Raw genomic sequence first — 15,342 nt, 5'->3', positions numbered from 1 at the left:
ATGATGCTATTGTGTCAAAATCTCAGAGAATTGTTTCCAGTATGTCCATGTGTGTGTTTGAGAAAGAGGGAAATAACATTTCCTGAAATTGTATGCACTGCGTCTGTGTCAAGTCCACCAGACCATCCCCACCTGTCAAAGCCTTCCATCGTCCACTCTTTAAACCATGTCAGCTGTGGACAATTACAGAGAAGAGGGTGGTAAAAAAAAAGAAATCATTTTGACTAGTACCCTTCAAGCATTTGAAAGTGTGACAATACAAGGGAGGGTCTGTTTTAATCCATGTTCTGTCTTCCAAATAATTATCCTTTCAATCAAGTTTTATTTATAGCATGGCAAATATATGCCTCCTCACTAGGTTATGCTTCATAACCACAGGAGTGTGTAATTACTCATGTCTCTGGTGGTATGGGTCTAACATCTTCTGCAGAATTCCTCGCTGCAATCCAACCCATGCTGATGACAGCTCCCACAAACAGCTATTTAATTCCATATGTAGAAGCAGAAAACAGACAATAAAACTTAGAGCCTGAGTAATGGCAGTGATGCTCTGTGCTGCATATGTAATAACATCTTCGATGTACTTAAGTACCTCGTAAAGACGCATCTGTTCTGCGGTTAAGTTATATATAAGCATATAAGATTTTAAATAAACTCAGTGGCTTGTGTAATTATTATATTAACAAAAACTATTGCACAGTGAAAAGGCCCTACAGCTTACTTGTTCCCCCCTCCTTTGTCCTCCTGTTTCCCTTCCAGCGAGGAGTTAAACAGTTTGATGGCGTGTGGGACAAAGGAGTTTTTAAGTCTGCTGGTCCTTGACTTTGGGAGAAGCAACCTGTCACTGAACAGACTCCTCTGGTTGTTTATGGCCGTGTGCAGAGGATGCCCAGCATGGTCCATAATGTCCATATTGCACCTTAATTTGTTTTTACATAAGTGTGTGGAATGAGTCTTCAGTTTAATGTTTTTTAATAGGCAAAAAATACTTAAATAAGTAAATGGCGAGTCGAATTTTTGTCTTTTTTTTTCTATTTTTGCTGATCCGAAAATTGATCTGATCCGTGACTTAAAATTTTTGATCCGTTGCACCACTAGTCGTAACTGTGTAGTTTCTCATATACAGTATTTCAGTTCATGTAGTAAATCATGATGCAGTTTAGAGTAAAACATGTGATAAAGCAGGTTACGTGTCCGTTATGTCACGAGCAAAACTGATTTTAAAACAATCAAGATACAGTGTTTAAAATCCTGAACTTATGGCTTTGCAAACCAGTGGGTGACATAACAGTTGCTACATCCATTTTTTTGTGACGATATTTTTAATCAGCTTATTCCACTCATTCATCTCAACAATCGTGTCAGCTGTAATGAAATTCCCTCAAGATGCCTTTGTAAGAATTGACATTAGTTTATGACGTGAGGTTACAGTGACCTTGACTAGATCTTAGATCTTTGCCCACAAACTTCCAAACAATTTCCCGATTATATCCATGTGAAAGTTCAAGACCAATTAAAAGAAATCCTCTCAAGCTTTCAACACCAGTGAACATGAAAACACAATGCCTCTAGTCCCAGTAATGCAAGACATAAAAGTCACTGGACAATTTTGTTAATTCACAAAATATCATATGTAATATTTATTATTATATAGTAAATATAATAACTATGCAACATATATAACAATACATGGTTGCATCCATCCATCCATCTATCCATCCATTCGCTTCCGCTTATCCTTTTCAGGGTCGCGGGGGGCGCTGGAGCCTATCCCAGCTGTCATAGGGTGAGAGGCGGGGTACACCCTGGACAGGTCGCCAGTCTGTCGCAGGGCCAACACACAGGGACAGACAACCTTTCACACTCACATTCACTCGCACATTCACACCTAGTGGCAATTTGGATTATCCAATTAACCTATCCCCACAAGCTGCATGTGTTTGGACGGTGGGAGGAAGCGGGAGTACCCAGAGGGAACCCACGCAAACACGGGGAGAACATTATTTTCTTAATGAAGCTGGTTTGCATACATTGTTTTTAGATGTGCTTTTTTCTATATTTATCTTCCCATGATAGCAAAGAAACCCTTTCTGTGAAGCAGAGTTTGAATACCTTTAAAACACAAAATAATAAATCTGCTCAAATAGCTCCATGGGGTCTTTTTTGATATTCACCAAGTTAATTCCTGTGTGAATATCTGGAGGGGTCTTACAGAGGTGGTTAGGGGTGGAACGTAGAGATATTACTTTCTTCCGATGTTCCATCACATCATTTTCTTCAGTTTCATCTAAGCAGGTGGTTGAGACACACTACATGAATTTCACAAGAATAAGTGAAAGTTCGGCTTGTTAAAACAATTTGCTTTCTTTAAAACTGAACAATGTTGAGTCTGTGCAGCAATAAGTTTGACTGTATGTTTTTTTTTTCATTTGAAGAAAATAACTGTCATAGATAAACATGTTGTACATTGTTACAAAATGTTTTTATTAATTGCTAAAAAACTGAGAAGAAATCGCCTTATATCTCATTTTTACTCTGCGATATCACAGGAAAAACACACACTGCCACGTAAAAACACACATCAGGGACATCGTGACACATAGTGACACAAGGAAAGACTAATGCTGAGGATTTTTTTTTAAAGCAGAGGGGCAGTAGTAAAGGAAGCAAAAGAAATACAACAAACAGACATGAAAGAGAAAGACCTCATTTAAAGACAGCTGCTGAGGTAAGTCATGCTGTGAGGCAGCAGGTGAACACTGGTGTATTACGCTCCCTTTTGTGACATTGCTGACACACTCATCCGCCTTTTAAAAGAGCAGAGTTGTGGTGCTGTGATAGCCAGCAGCACATCAGGCAGCTTAATAGTATAAAATGGCACAAATTCGAACGAGTACATTTCCAACCGAGGCGCTTTCTCTGTAGTCTATCACATGAATCGTGTTCAGTTTCTCTTTTTGAGTCATAGTGAAGCTACAAAAAATAAATAAATAAGTATCCGTTTTCATTGATTCATTGACTTTTAGGGGGGGAAAAAAATCTGTTCCTTCAAGTCATTTATCTCACAACAGGCTGCGATTGAGCTTCTACTCTTCTGCAGCTTGTTTCAAACATATCGGTGTCACTCTGAGAGAAATGGAGCCCATAAACCCACCAGTCAGGTGAGATTCTAAATTAGCATGCGGCCTTTCTTCACCTCTGAGAGCGGTAATGATGAAAATGAAGGAATTCCTTTCCCTCTGTTTTAATAAGAAAGAAACTGGCTTATCCGACTTGTTCCACAAAAGTGCAGTTTGACACCTGCTTTAAATTAGAAACGATCCTCATGAACACAAAAGGGGAAGCTGAACAATACAAGGAAAAGTAAAATGCTTTAGTCAAATCTTTAAAGGTGTCACAAATTTGCCAATTTTACTGCAAAGTCTTCACCTTACCAGGTTTTAAGACTTTAAGACTTACTTGGCTTGTGTTGGAAAATGGTCAGCACCAGTGTGCATATATGAAATGTTTCTCATTTCATGTCCACTGTACCTCGCATTCAAACGGCCTTGCCACTCAGCAACACTGCGGTCGCCTCATTGCCTCACTGTGGGGTAATGTTAAATGCTTAATGAGCTGTGCCTGGATTCCAGACATAGCACTTTCAGTTACAGCCAAACAGTTCATTTCTGGTTTCATTAGACCACAATTCTTTTTTTATCTGATGGCGGAGCATTTGTTTGTTTTTTAACTATATTAGCTGTATGTTTTGTCATCTCTAGGCATGCTTTTGTTAAGTGTCTTTTACTGCAGTTCTGAACAAATATGTTTATGTAATAATGACAACACATGAAATGTGAGAAGAAGATTTTATTTGTTGTTGCTGTTACCTTCTTTAGCAGGTAAACAGAGTGTCCCCAAACTGTGGAAACAAATGAGACTGCTGGAAACCTGAAGTGGCCGCCAGCAAATACGTTACACCTTATATTTTCTTAATGAGGCTTGAGATGTTCTGTAATAGTGTCTTTGCCCAGTTATTTTAAAAAGGCATTTAGGAAAATAAAATCCCTTGAAGTTTTATGTTTACGACATGTGAAGTCATAATATGCTGAAGTCAGATTGAGGTTTCTGATAGAATGTCAGGCAGTGGCTTCTGAAACTATAGGTGTCGATCCTGAGGAAAAATTTAAGAGCTATTGAAGTGAAATGCAGTGAGCTGGCTGCCAGTTGCTTATCAGCATAACGTCGAACATTTCAACACAGGGCATGCCTGCCTGGTCTTACTACTATTCTCTCCAGGAAGATAGATGGATAAGCAGGCTGATCTGGACTGTTGAGATGCAGTCGTGGGAAACAGATTGCAGAACATGTTGCCTTGCCAACCAAACCCCTCAGAGCATGAGGGTTAAATGTAAAAAGATTCTCTGCCAATGCAAATATAGGTTGCCATCTGTTTCCATTACACTCCTTTTGTTCTGTATTCCAAAAACATGTAAGAATGTAGCATGGTGGTGTAGGTGTTCTGGTGAGTGGTCCCTTCTCAGCATGATCCTTTTTTTTTTTTTTTTTTGCTGTGAGAGTAATGTGCATATTCAGATAGTAATTACAACACCATCCTATGCCTTACAAGGAACTGGGGTATGATAGCAGGCACACGTGGGGCCCTCATAACACATCCGCCATACTCCAAATTAATAGCAATGGCCAATGTGGGAATGTTAGCTGACCTGCACATTTGGGGTAAAAAATTTAAACCCAGTAAATACCAGAACATTTGATGTAAAATGATGTGATCGAGCCGTCCCTCTAACTCTCAGCGGTCCAAGTGAGGTGATGCGTGGTTTTACTGTGCCAATAAAAATAAAGTCAACTTCTGAGAAATTCATAAAGTTTGGTGGTCAACTTAATTTATATCTGACTATTAATCTCCAGCGGAGCCGACGGAGGGTGAAGGCAAGAAAACTGCAAACTTGTTGCTTAGGAACAGTGAGAAATAACCCTAACTTTTCTTGAAGCATCTGATCTTATCTCCCATGGTGCACATAGCTCTGCGTGTAAGTGTGTGCGCGTGTGCGCATGTGGCTGTGTGCGTGTGTGTGTATTGCGGGGGGTGGGGGAGTCAGGTTTAGCAGAGGTTGTTTCTAGGCAACTGTTTTTTGTTTTTTTTTATGGGAAACTTGTTTGTTCTTCTGTGTTCTCTGTCGTTTCCTATTCATTATCTCTCATTTTTTCACAAATACGACTTTTCATCATTAGGGCAGGGTTGTCTGGTTCTGTGGCGTATGAGCCAACATAACTCTGTGATGATTAAATGTCAACAAATAACCGCAAAGTTGTTTTTATAAATACTTTTAATTACATTATACATGTTTGGACAGCTATTTTCAAGGGGTAACTATCTGCAGTACAGACTTTGATGGAGTGGAAATATTCTCACACTTTCAGTCCAAGCTTCTTCTCTTTTTTTTTTACATGCTTGTATTTATTAGCCTCTTTAGTTGACACAGAGACATATGCAGTTTTCACCTTCACTTTTTCCATCCAAACTTCAGCTGAAAACGTGCTGTAATTGGTTTGCCTCAATGCTATGTTGTTCACTTGCACACAGATTTTCCATACGCATGCCTAGTTATTTGTGAATATCTGACCTATAACAAACAGCTGTTGGCTGGCTGCTTAGTTCTGCCTCAGATGAGAGCAACCTCTTTGCCACAGTCGACATACAAATAAATAAACCGTTTATTTATCAGGCTTTTAAACAACATCGAGCTCGTTATACAGTCGTTAGGATGACTTGTGTCATGCATCAGTTTGAAATGTCATCTTGTGACCTTATTATCCCCCGTTGTTGTGATTAAACCTGTATTTGTGACTCTCTTTGCTTGTGTGTGCGCTTGTCTGCAACAGGTGTTGATACATATTAACAATATTTCAGGATATTTGTCCAGCCTGGCGCGATGCATTGTGCATAATATTGTCTCAGCTTGACACTGTATTATAAATGAACACAGTTCATGTGACACAGTTACACACTAATTTGTTTCAGCTGTGCTACACGGAGGAAACAAAACCCCAAACCACCTGCACACCAGAAAACTGTATCATTTCATAAACATTCACTTCGGCAGTACACGCAGAGCAGCTAATTACAGCGTCCACACACACACACACGCACACGCACACACCACATTGATGCTACTGATTCCTTTTACAGAAGAACCCCTTTGATTCAAGTTTTAATTGGCTATATGTGAGGTGCTTAATTATGGTCTTCAAATGAATCAGGTGGAAACCTGTGGTGGATTCTGCGTTTTGTCATATCCTAATTAAAAGCTTTTTTCCTCTGAAGGCATCCACATCAGCCAAACTCACTGAGCGTTACGCCGTGCAGGAATATTAACGGCAGGTTTGCATGGGAATCCTTACAATTATGCAAGGCCGTCCTTTGCCCTCATTATCAAACCAATTTGGACGAATCAAAATTCTAAGCTACGAGGCTCCATTTGTGCCAGAAATTATGCCCACATGCACGCTATGTGTCAAATCTTAATTATTCAGTGTCTTATAAAATGTGAATTTTTAGTCCATATCATCAGCTCATTAAACATATTGCAGAAAAAAGTAACTAACTGGAAATGTTACAGATTTTCTCTGCTCAGGTGACTCAGTTATATCGCTGTGATGTGACACAATCCAGCTTATCAGTCCATGTTCACATTTCCACACTTGTAGCTTTTACTTTTTCTTTGCATTAAATAAGATCTCATGAGTACAGTGGAAATATAGTAAATCCAGGTCTTTATGTTTGTAACAGATAACTCTAATATGTCGCATTTTATTAAAAAACAGAAATCACAAGTGGTAATAAGCAAGTAAATTAAAAAAATCTTTTATTAATCCAATAAAATGACACACAACATTTTATTTGAAAAAGAAATTACAGGCCAACTTTTCTGTAAACAATAACCTCTTGATTTACACTTTTAAGTTATTCCTTTGTGTTTTAAAGCCAACTCCAGTAACTAGTTTGAGGAAGGATTGCATCCAAATTAAAGGTGCAAAACTTTGTCTTAAGGGGTCTGACATTAGACCACTGCAGAGTCCCAGATCAAAGGTATAAAGGAATAAGCCACCAGCCTAAAAATAAAAATGAGTTTCATAAACCACAGTCTTGTTTTTCTTTCTCAACTTAAATCTCATCATTCTTTCCAGGACTTAAAAGTTGTCAACTGAACATAGTAAACTTTTCTACAATGGCGTAGTGCCCTCTGTTGGAAGAATAATGAAACTATGGTGCTTTTTTTTTTTCTTCTTTTGCTTTTCTGGACATCATGAATTATAGGCTCACGTGGTTTTAAAAAGTCAAGTATCACATTAGATTAGTGTATATCTGCTAAGTGAGTGTAGGTATCCAGTGGTCCTTGAGATCTTCACTTCATTATATATAAAATATGATACTTCTTTAATATTTTCATGTGTTTACATACAGTAAAATAGGCTGTATTATGAATTATCCTATATAGTGTGCTCATGATAGAGAATAAACACATTCAGTCCAGTGTTTTATCCATTTCTCACAGTCTCGTTTACAAAAATAAGCAGTCAGGAGTGACAGCACCTCAGGCCTCAATGGCATCTGTTAAGCCAGCACTACTCACAGTCTCGCCCATCTTTTAGGCTCTACATCTCCGTGTTTATACACACACACACACACACACACATATATATATATATATATATATATATATATATATATATATATATATATATATATATATATATATATATATATATATATAAATGCCAATGTCATGACTTAAACTTGACTTCTCCCATCTCCTTGTCATATGGCAGTAGTGAAAAAAGACAACATGACAGCAATTAATAAAATATATATGTAATCTCTGGATGAGGTGAGCCTGCATTATTATAGTTTTTCTAATGGACAATCAGTGTGTCTCTGTTGCTGTGACAAGGCTGTGCATCCAAGGCATCTGTCTCTTTCTGATTTCACAAGCATATTTAGACACAAACTTAAATGAGGTATTCCCTGAGTTGTCCTACTGCAAGTTGTTACCCAGTGAGTGAGTAAGCACAAATCTCAGCCTTTAACGCTACTGTAGGAAGGAACAAAGTCTGTCCTTGTTTTGAGCTCTGAATCAGTTTTTTAGCACATTCTCTTTGTGGGTGTTTGTTACAACTTGAATCTAAGGCTCTCGCTCGCAGAAACTGATTGAGAATGTCGAGCTTCAGGTGGTCACTAATGGCTCTTACTGTAAGAGTAAATAGGCCACATATACACATAATCACACACTCACTTTTTTGGTTGATGACGATGGCGTATCATCATCTATCTTTGTGAACATGAGAACTCAAGAATAAGGCAATGTTGATGCCATCAGTGCAGAGTTTGAATCTTAGTGAGTGTGACCTCATGGTCAAGATAGAGATCATATTTTCTGAAATAGTATCAAATGGATACTATATTCAAAATGTCAAAGTCAAGGTCAGAGGTCAATTCCTCTGAAACTCTGAAAATGAATGTGGTAACTCAAGAAAGAGTTCACCCATGCTGACAAATTAATACCATAGATGTGTCTACAAAAAGGCTGAGGGGGAGCATTGGCAGTTGCCAGTATTTCTTTTAGAAACAAACTCCAGTCGAGGAAAACTGGGGATGATGCAATTTCAATTAATTTGTTCAAGGGAATACTAAAATGACAATCTTAAGATGAAAATGTTCAATTTTATTTTATTTATATAGCGCCAAAATACAACAGCAGTCGACTCTACACACTTTATATAGTAAGGTAAAGACCCTACATTAATACAGAAATGTAAAACTGAAACTTTTGATTTAATTTACAAAAGGACGAAAAAAAGAAGAGGAAGAAAAAGGGTGAGGAATATTATGGATGTTGTTCTAAATATCAGGTCCATTTGAGTAATGTTGCCCTGTAAGACTTAATTAACTTTGATTAATTAAAAAAAAAGTCTACTTTACAAGCCATAACGCTGTAATGGGATGCAATGGGGTGCAATGCACTCAAAGACGCATCGAGAAGGAAGCTGCTGCAGTCGCTTGTTAGGGCTCTGTATTTGGATGATTTTACGCAGAATATTCTGTGCTTACAAAATCACAGTTGATCCCATGGAACACCAACCCCTTTGCTAGGCTCTTTGTGGGCGGAGCCGGAGGGCCGAAAAGGTAACGTGATCAGTGTGCCCATCATGTGGCTGTGGAGATCGTCCGCAGTCTTGAGTGTGGTAGGGAGCAGAGGAGTAGTGAGAAGTATGGTAAGTGGACATAGCACAGATAAAACCTGTCCCCTGCTTTATATTGCCAGGAGTCTAAAAAACGCGAATATGTCTTCTTATATCCGCTGTAAAACATTAAGTGTGGCTATTTTTAGACCGCAGTGCAACAGATAAATGGATCCGATGTTTGTGTTGCTTCAGCTGCTAACGCTAGCTTAAACCCGTTTATAGCGGACCAGGCCAGGGGCGCTATTTAACAGTTCAGCCTCAGTCGCTGCACACAGCGGACTCTGTTCGAGCTTATAATAGATGTATTTTGTGATGCTACAATGCTTGGGTTGTCTGTATGAAGATTAAAAACACCTCTAAAATTGCTAGTCATTCCCGGTGATAAGAGAGCTAGGTGATGTAAGCTAACGTCAGAGAGAGCCCGTGTTTTTGTGTAATCGCTTTATTTCCTCATTTAGACCGATTAAAGCTGCTATTGGGAATTAAAACGAAGGCTGACTGGAGACATTTGTTTTAATCAGCTTCCCACCCCTCACCCCCTCCTCTGCTTATTAGTGGCAGGCTTGTGTAAAGGTACGAAATGTTGCCTTTACAGATTAAACTTGTTATGTGTAGAAACTGATGGGCGGAGACGTGAATGGTGACACAGATGGGCCAAAGGGCACCTATCATTGAGAACACTGACTAACTTGGTTTCTCTTAGGCCCTATAATAAACCCATCCTCCGCTGTTACTTAACCACACAGCCTCACTCATGCACGCTTTCCTTTCTTCACCTCTGTGCAGTGTGCTCAGGTGGGAGACTGGCACAGTGCCAAGTCCATCTATGAGTTTTCTGCCAAGGACATAGACGGGGATGAGGTGTCTCTGGAGAAATACAGGTAAAAGTAATATTAACACAATCAACCACTTGGCACCAGTAGTTAATGCTTGAAATTAGCATTTTAACCTCACTTTGTGCTCTATTTCGCCAGAGGGTATGTGTGCATAATCGTAAACGTAGCCTCTAAATGAGGGAAGACCAGGGTAAACTACACTCAGCTAGCGGGAATGCACGCCTCCTATGCTGAGAAAGGTTTACGCATCCTGGGATTCCCATGCAACCAGTTTGGAGGACAGGTAAGGTGGATAAACTCCAGCTGCCTTTATTTTGTGCTTTCTCAAACAAATTATTTATGTGGCCATAAATGCAACATGAGTTAATTTCACTGTTCTGTGTGAATAAAGTGGGCTGGCAGAGAGGAGACCGTACTAATTGATTTGCACTCTGTACCAAACATGCGTGCTAGACTGTTGCATACTTCGGATCTATTTTCCAATTGGTTATATTTATATCTGTGCATGCTAACATTTTCTAGCTTAATTTAGTAGTTGTTTGTTGTTTTTGTGGCATTCAGGAACCAGGGACAGAAGCAGAAATTAAAGAGTTTGCCAAAGGTTACAATGCTGAGTTTGATCTCTTCAGTAAGATTGAGGTGAATGGAGACAACGCTCACCCTCTGTGGAAGTGGATGAAGGCTCAGCCCAAAGGCAAGGGAACCCTGGGAAAGTAAGTTATTCTATGTTTCTGTTTTCTTGGCAATATGTCTGTCTTTTAATAGTGTACAGTGACAATGTTAATGTCGTATCATTCATGTCCTCCTGCAACAAAACCTTCCTGTGTCACCTGTAATCTCATAAGTGAAGTCTGTGACTGAAATTCTGGTCATGGATAAATACAAATTCTGTGTTTCTACACAGTTTCAAGTGTGGTAGCTTAAAATTGTAGCCATGGAACAGACTGAGTTTAAAGTATTTTGTAACTATTATAATGTTCCACGCGGTGTTGAAACAGCAGGCAGGCATGACGTCATTTTACCCTGAAATGGGAGTTGCTCTTAATCCCACTGCCTTCATCCTCCCTGCTTCTTGTCGTTTTCTGCTGAGTTTGTAGAAAGACGTTTACATGATTTCATTTCTTGCACTGTCTACACTTTGCTGCGTTGTAGATGAACTCAACAAGGGACGTCAAAACCCTGTTTTTTTTTTTTTTTTTTTTTTTTTTTTTTTTGACTGAGTTTTGTACATTTTCCTTCCAATAAAGAACACAATTCACATAACAGCAGGCAAAGAAATCATACAGTAAAATGCATAAAGTATCAGGGGCAAAATAAGGATCGTGGATCGTGTTGCTATGCGAAATGTCAAGTATTGTTTGTTATATGCAGAATATCCTCATTACTCACATCTGCGGGTAGGAATCTAATTGTCATATACAGGGATTTGCATAATTATTGATTTTTTTTTTTTTTTGTATGTTTTAACTGGGAGTAGGATAAAAGGTGGTGTAGCCAAAAAACAGCAAAATCTGCACATCAGTGTAAACCCACAGAATTCCAGTTTAAATAAACAACAGACTTTTAATGTTTGCAGTATGGTTTTCATTTGTACTTTATTTTTTTTCCAACAGCAACATCAAATGGAACTTCACAAAGGTAACTAAGCTAATACAGTCAGAACTCAGAACTGCAATGCTCTTCAGTACTTAATGCTGTTTTGGTTTTTTTTTTTTTTGGTTTTTTTTGTGGTTTTTTTTTTTTTGGGGGGGGGGTTGTTGTTTTTAACTACAACTGCATTTGAAAATTAATGCTTTTCATTGCTCTCTTATTTCTCACCAGTTTCTTATAAATAGAGAAGGACAAGTAGTGAAGAGATATGGCCCAACCGATGATCCCAGTGTAAGCCGCAACCTCACTTTTTCTCCAGTGTATATACTTGTGCATTCTCTAGAATACAGCACCTTTTGAATGATGTGGGGTATAAGACGCTTTCAACCTCTGTGTGCATATTCTAGTAATTTCTGTTAATATATGGGCAAAGAGGCCCTGTGCAGTTTCTATGCTGATGTTAATGTCAGAGGACGACTGAAACTCTTCAGATTTTGAGACAGTAGGTTGTTTGTGACTTTTGCACAGTGCGTCTCATCACTCAGCATCCCAGCTCTGTAACCATCTGGTCTGCCCAGTACACTTATCTGTGTGTTATATGTAGTATTTGCTGTTATTCTTCAACTCTGCCGTAGTAACATTTGCATTTGTTTCTCTGTGCAGGTGGTGGAGAAAGACCTGCCCACGTACCTGTAATAATACAGTCTCATCTCCCATGTGTTTATTTCACCTTTGACCTCTCTTATGGACTTCAGGGTTGTGTCTGTGTGCCTGAACCAGTGACGGCCTGCCTGTAAACCCAGCACTGGGTGGGGCACGGCCTGATAATCCCTTGCGTGCAACTTATCTCCAGAGCCCACTCACACTAAACCTCGTATGACCATAAGAGAGAACATCCACTGGTTAACCAAAGTAGAGCCACTTCACAGCATACTTCAAACAGCCATTACTTTTTTTAGTCCAATACAAATACCCTCTGTTCTGAATGTTACTTTGACAAGTTTGTTTATGTGTCTTTGTCAGTTTTATGTGAAAACACTGAAGGCAATAAATTTAATAGATTTCTGCATAGCTACTGATATTATTGTTTGCACTTAAAACGACAAAGGGCCAAATGTTGAACCTGAAAATCATGGCTTATATAATGAAATTAGAAAATAAATGTAGTTGTGAATATTGTGTTGATGTGTTGCTTATGCACCTGCACAACAGAAGTAAATGATGGTAATTCTAAATTGCTAGAAGTGTCTGTTTATTTCTGATAGAGTATGTAAAAGCTTTGAACCACACAGCATTCTTATAACACATATTTTTCCATATAGTTCTCAAGGCCTTGTTTTTGTTTGTTTGTTTTGGGTTTTTGTTTTGTTCTGTCATTTTCAGTCCAGTCCTTGACCATTTTTAGAGGAATGCTTGTTTGTTAAGCAACTTCACACTGATCTATGAATTATTTAAGTATGATTCATCAACCTGTGTTGTCTACACATAACAGAAAACTAAACAAAGATCCAGTTTTGTTTTTTTATTTTTTTTGGTTGAATCTATGCAAAATCCCAGAGCTTGAAATACATGAAATAGTTTTTTGTTTTTCACCAGTGAGGTCATTCCTAAAAATTAAAAAACAGGTTTACCGGCATGGTGTTCAGTGTAAGAAATTTGTGGAAACTGGTCAAGTGGAAGCCAAAAGAAGTGGCAGACCTTAAAAGTGCTCTACAGCAGATAAACAGTATAACAGAGTGTTAGGGCCACATTAAGAAAAAAAAAACTAGTATTCATTTTGAGAATAAAGTCAATCCACCCCCCAACTTGCATGTCTCTAAAATACTTGTGAAAACGAATTGTTTATTTTGGGGAACTTTGTCTCATTTATACCTAAAAAAAAAAAAAAAAAAAAAAAAAAAAAAAAATTTCTTAGAAGCGATAATGAATGAATAAATAGGTTGTGTTATTGTGGATATTTTGTTAGCCACTGGTGTCTTAACACAACATACATCCTCTTTATTGCATAACAGTGTAACCACTGGCATCCTTGCATCATACCAGCCCTTTAACCCTAGAACACTATCGCCGGGTGATTTTCACCCGAGCAAATGTATTTACATAATTTTCAATATGTTGCGTTTGTCTGAGTGTGGTGGGTCTCTGGGTAGCTTCAGCATTGTCTTTGACGTCTTTGAAGGCGTGGGTGTTTCCCTACCCCAAATCCCGCTTTTTCCTACAGGCATGTGTTCGGGTGAATTTCACCCGGCAATAGTGATAGAGGGTAAAGTAGGTTTTGGGTGGATTTCACCCGGTGATAGTGTTAGTGTATAAAATCAGGTGATCTTGCCGCATTTCAAGGGTGACAACATTCAGGCTCACCATATTTACTGTCCCTCTTCAACTACAGCTGTCACCCTGTTGCAGGTTTAGTGTCTTTGGCATCTCAGCTAGTGAGTAACACAGAGGTAAGGTTTGTTTAACTTGGCAATTGTTAGCTGATTAGATTTCTTTTTCTTTTCTTTTTTTTTTAAATCTAAAAGCTATGTTATGTAGCTAGCTGTGGCATGACCTTAGTGGGAACAATAAAAGCAAACAAAAGGCAGATCCCACAAGTGATGAAAGTTAAAGAAAATCACGCGCCAGGCTCCAGTGCATTTCTCTTTACCAAAGAACTAACCTTGGTGTCCTTCCTCCCTGACAAAGCTTCAAAAAAGAAGGTTGTACTGCTCCTGTCATCCATCCATACACAACCAAGCATAGGACCCACTCGTAGGCCCGAAGTGATTGAATTTTACAACAAAACAAAGGGAGGTGTCGATACTTTTGACCAGATGTGCGCTCACTATGGTTGTGGAAGAAAAACCAAGAGATGGCCCCTTTGCGTGTTCTATGGCATGATCAATGATGATGTGATAAACTCATTGATCATTCACAATGAGAATGCAATGAAGAGAGGTGAAAACCAAATGCAGAGGAGGCCTTATATGCAGGCTTTGGCATTGGCACTCATCAAACCATGGGCAGAGCAGAGGCTCCCCTCTTCAAATCTGTCACGTCAACTCAGAGTCCTGATCTGTAGCATGCTCGACATCCCTACCCCTGGCACTCTTGAAGGTGAGGCACGACCAGTGGCAGCAGAAAGCAGTGGTCCCTTAGTGAGGTGTGCCCCACAGGCTTGGACAGGAAGACGCGATACAGGTGCCATGTCTGCCGTCGACCGGTGTGTCCACGCCATTACTACCCTGTGTGTACTGACTGCATGTAAGGAATAGGTAAGTAAGAGTGGTCCTGGAATTTGCATGTTATCCTTATTTAGTGCAGTGGTTATGAATAAATATCAACAAGTGGTGATTTCCAAGGGAATTCATATGGTAAAAACAAATATTTTAGTCAACTAGTCATTTTTACCCACTCAAAAAATGCCATTTTTTGTTTCTCTCTCCTGCAGCTGTTCGCGTGTCAAGGAGACTGTGCCTTCACCAGGGAAGACTCAAATATCCCAGGAATGGGTGGACCAAAGACCAAGTTTCCAGCATCATTATATTTTTGTTTAGGATTTGTTTTGTTCTCCAACTGCTAATTTTCCAGAAATTTTGGAGCATTTTTTAGGGTCCCCCCATGAAACTTTTTTTCCATTTTGTTAGATATGGCACAGCTGAAAATAAAAGAAAACCCCTCTAATTTGTCA

At 39.0% G+C, this 15,342-nt stretch overlaps 1 protein-coding gene and 1 long non-coding RNA gene across 2 annotated transcripts; both read left to right on the top strand.

Annotated features, from left to right (window-relative positions):
- The first annotated feature begins 9,176 nt into the window (after nucleotides 1–9,176).
- Nucleotides 9,177–12,907, top strand: LOC308383899 (phospholipid hydroperoxide glutathione peroxidase-like). Its single transcript, XM_080862109.1, has 7 exons — nucleotides 9,177–9,276; nucleotides 10,033–10,127; nucleotides 10,221–10,365; nucleotides 10,644–10,795; nucleotides 11,696–11,720; nucleotides 11,904–11,963; nucleotides 12,336–12,907. Exons 1-7 carry the CDS (start codon nucleotides 9,211–9,213, stop codon nucleotides 12,366–12,368), a joined length of 576 nt encoding a protein of 191 aa, XP_080718235.1. The 5' UTR covers nucleotides 9,177–9,210; the 3' UTR covers nucleotides 12,369–12,907.
- A 1,580-nt stretch (nucleotides 12,908–14,487) lies between these two features.
- On the top strand, nucleotides 14,488–15,335 carry LOC308383900. Its single transcript, XR_013969239.1, has 2 exons — nucleotides 14,488–14,926; nucleotides 15,103–15,335. It is a non-coding gene; the product is annotated as an uncharacterized lncRNA (long non-coding RNA).
- The last annotated feature ends 7 nt before the right edge of the window (nucleotides 15,336–15,342 follow it).

The sequence above is a fragment of the Rhamphochromis sp. 'chilingali' genome, assembly GCF_963969265.1.
Source record: "Rhamphochromis sp. 'chilingali' genome assembly, chromosome: 16".
In the NCBI taxonomy this organism is placed as follows: Eukaryota; Metazoa; Chordata; class Actinopteri; order Cichliformes; family Cichlidae; genus Rhamphochromis; species Rhamphochromis sp. 'chilingali'.
This window is presented reverse-complemented; position numbering and strand designations above follow the sequence as displayed.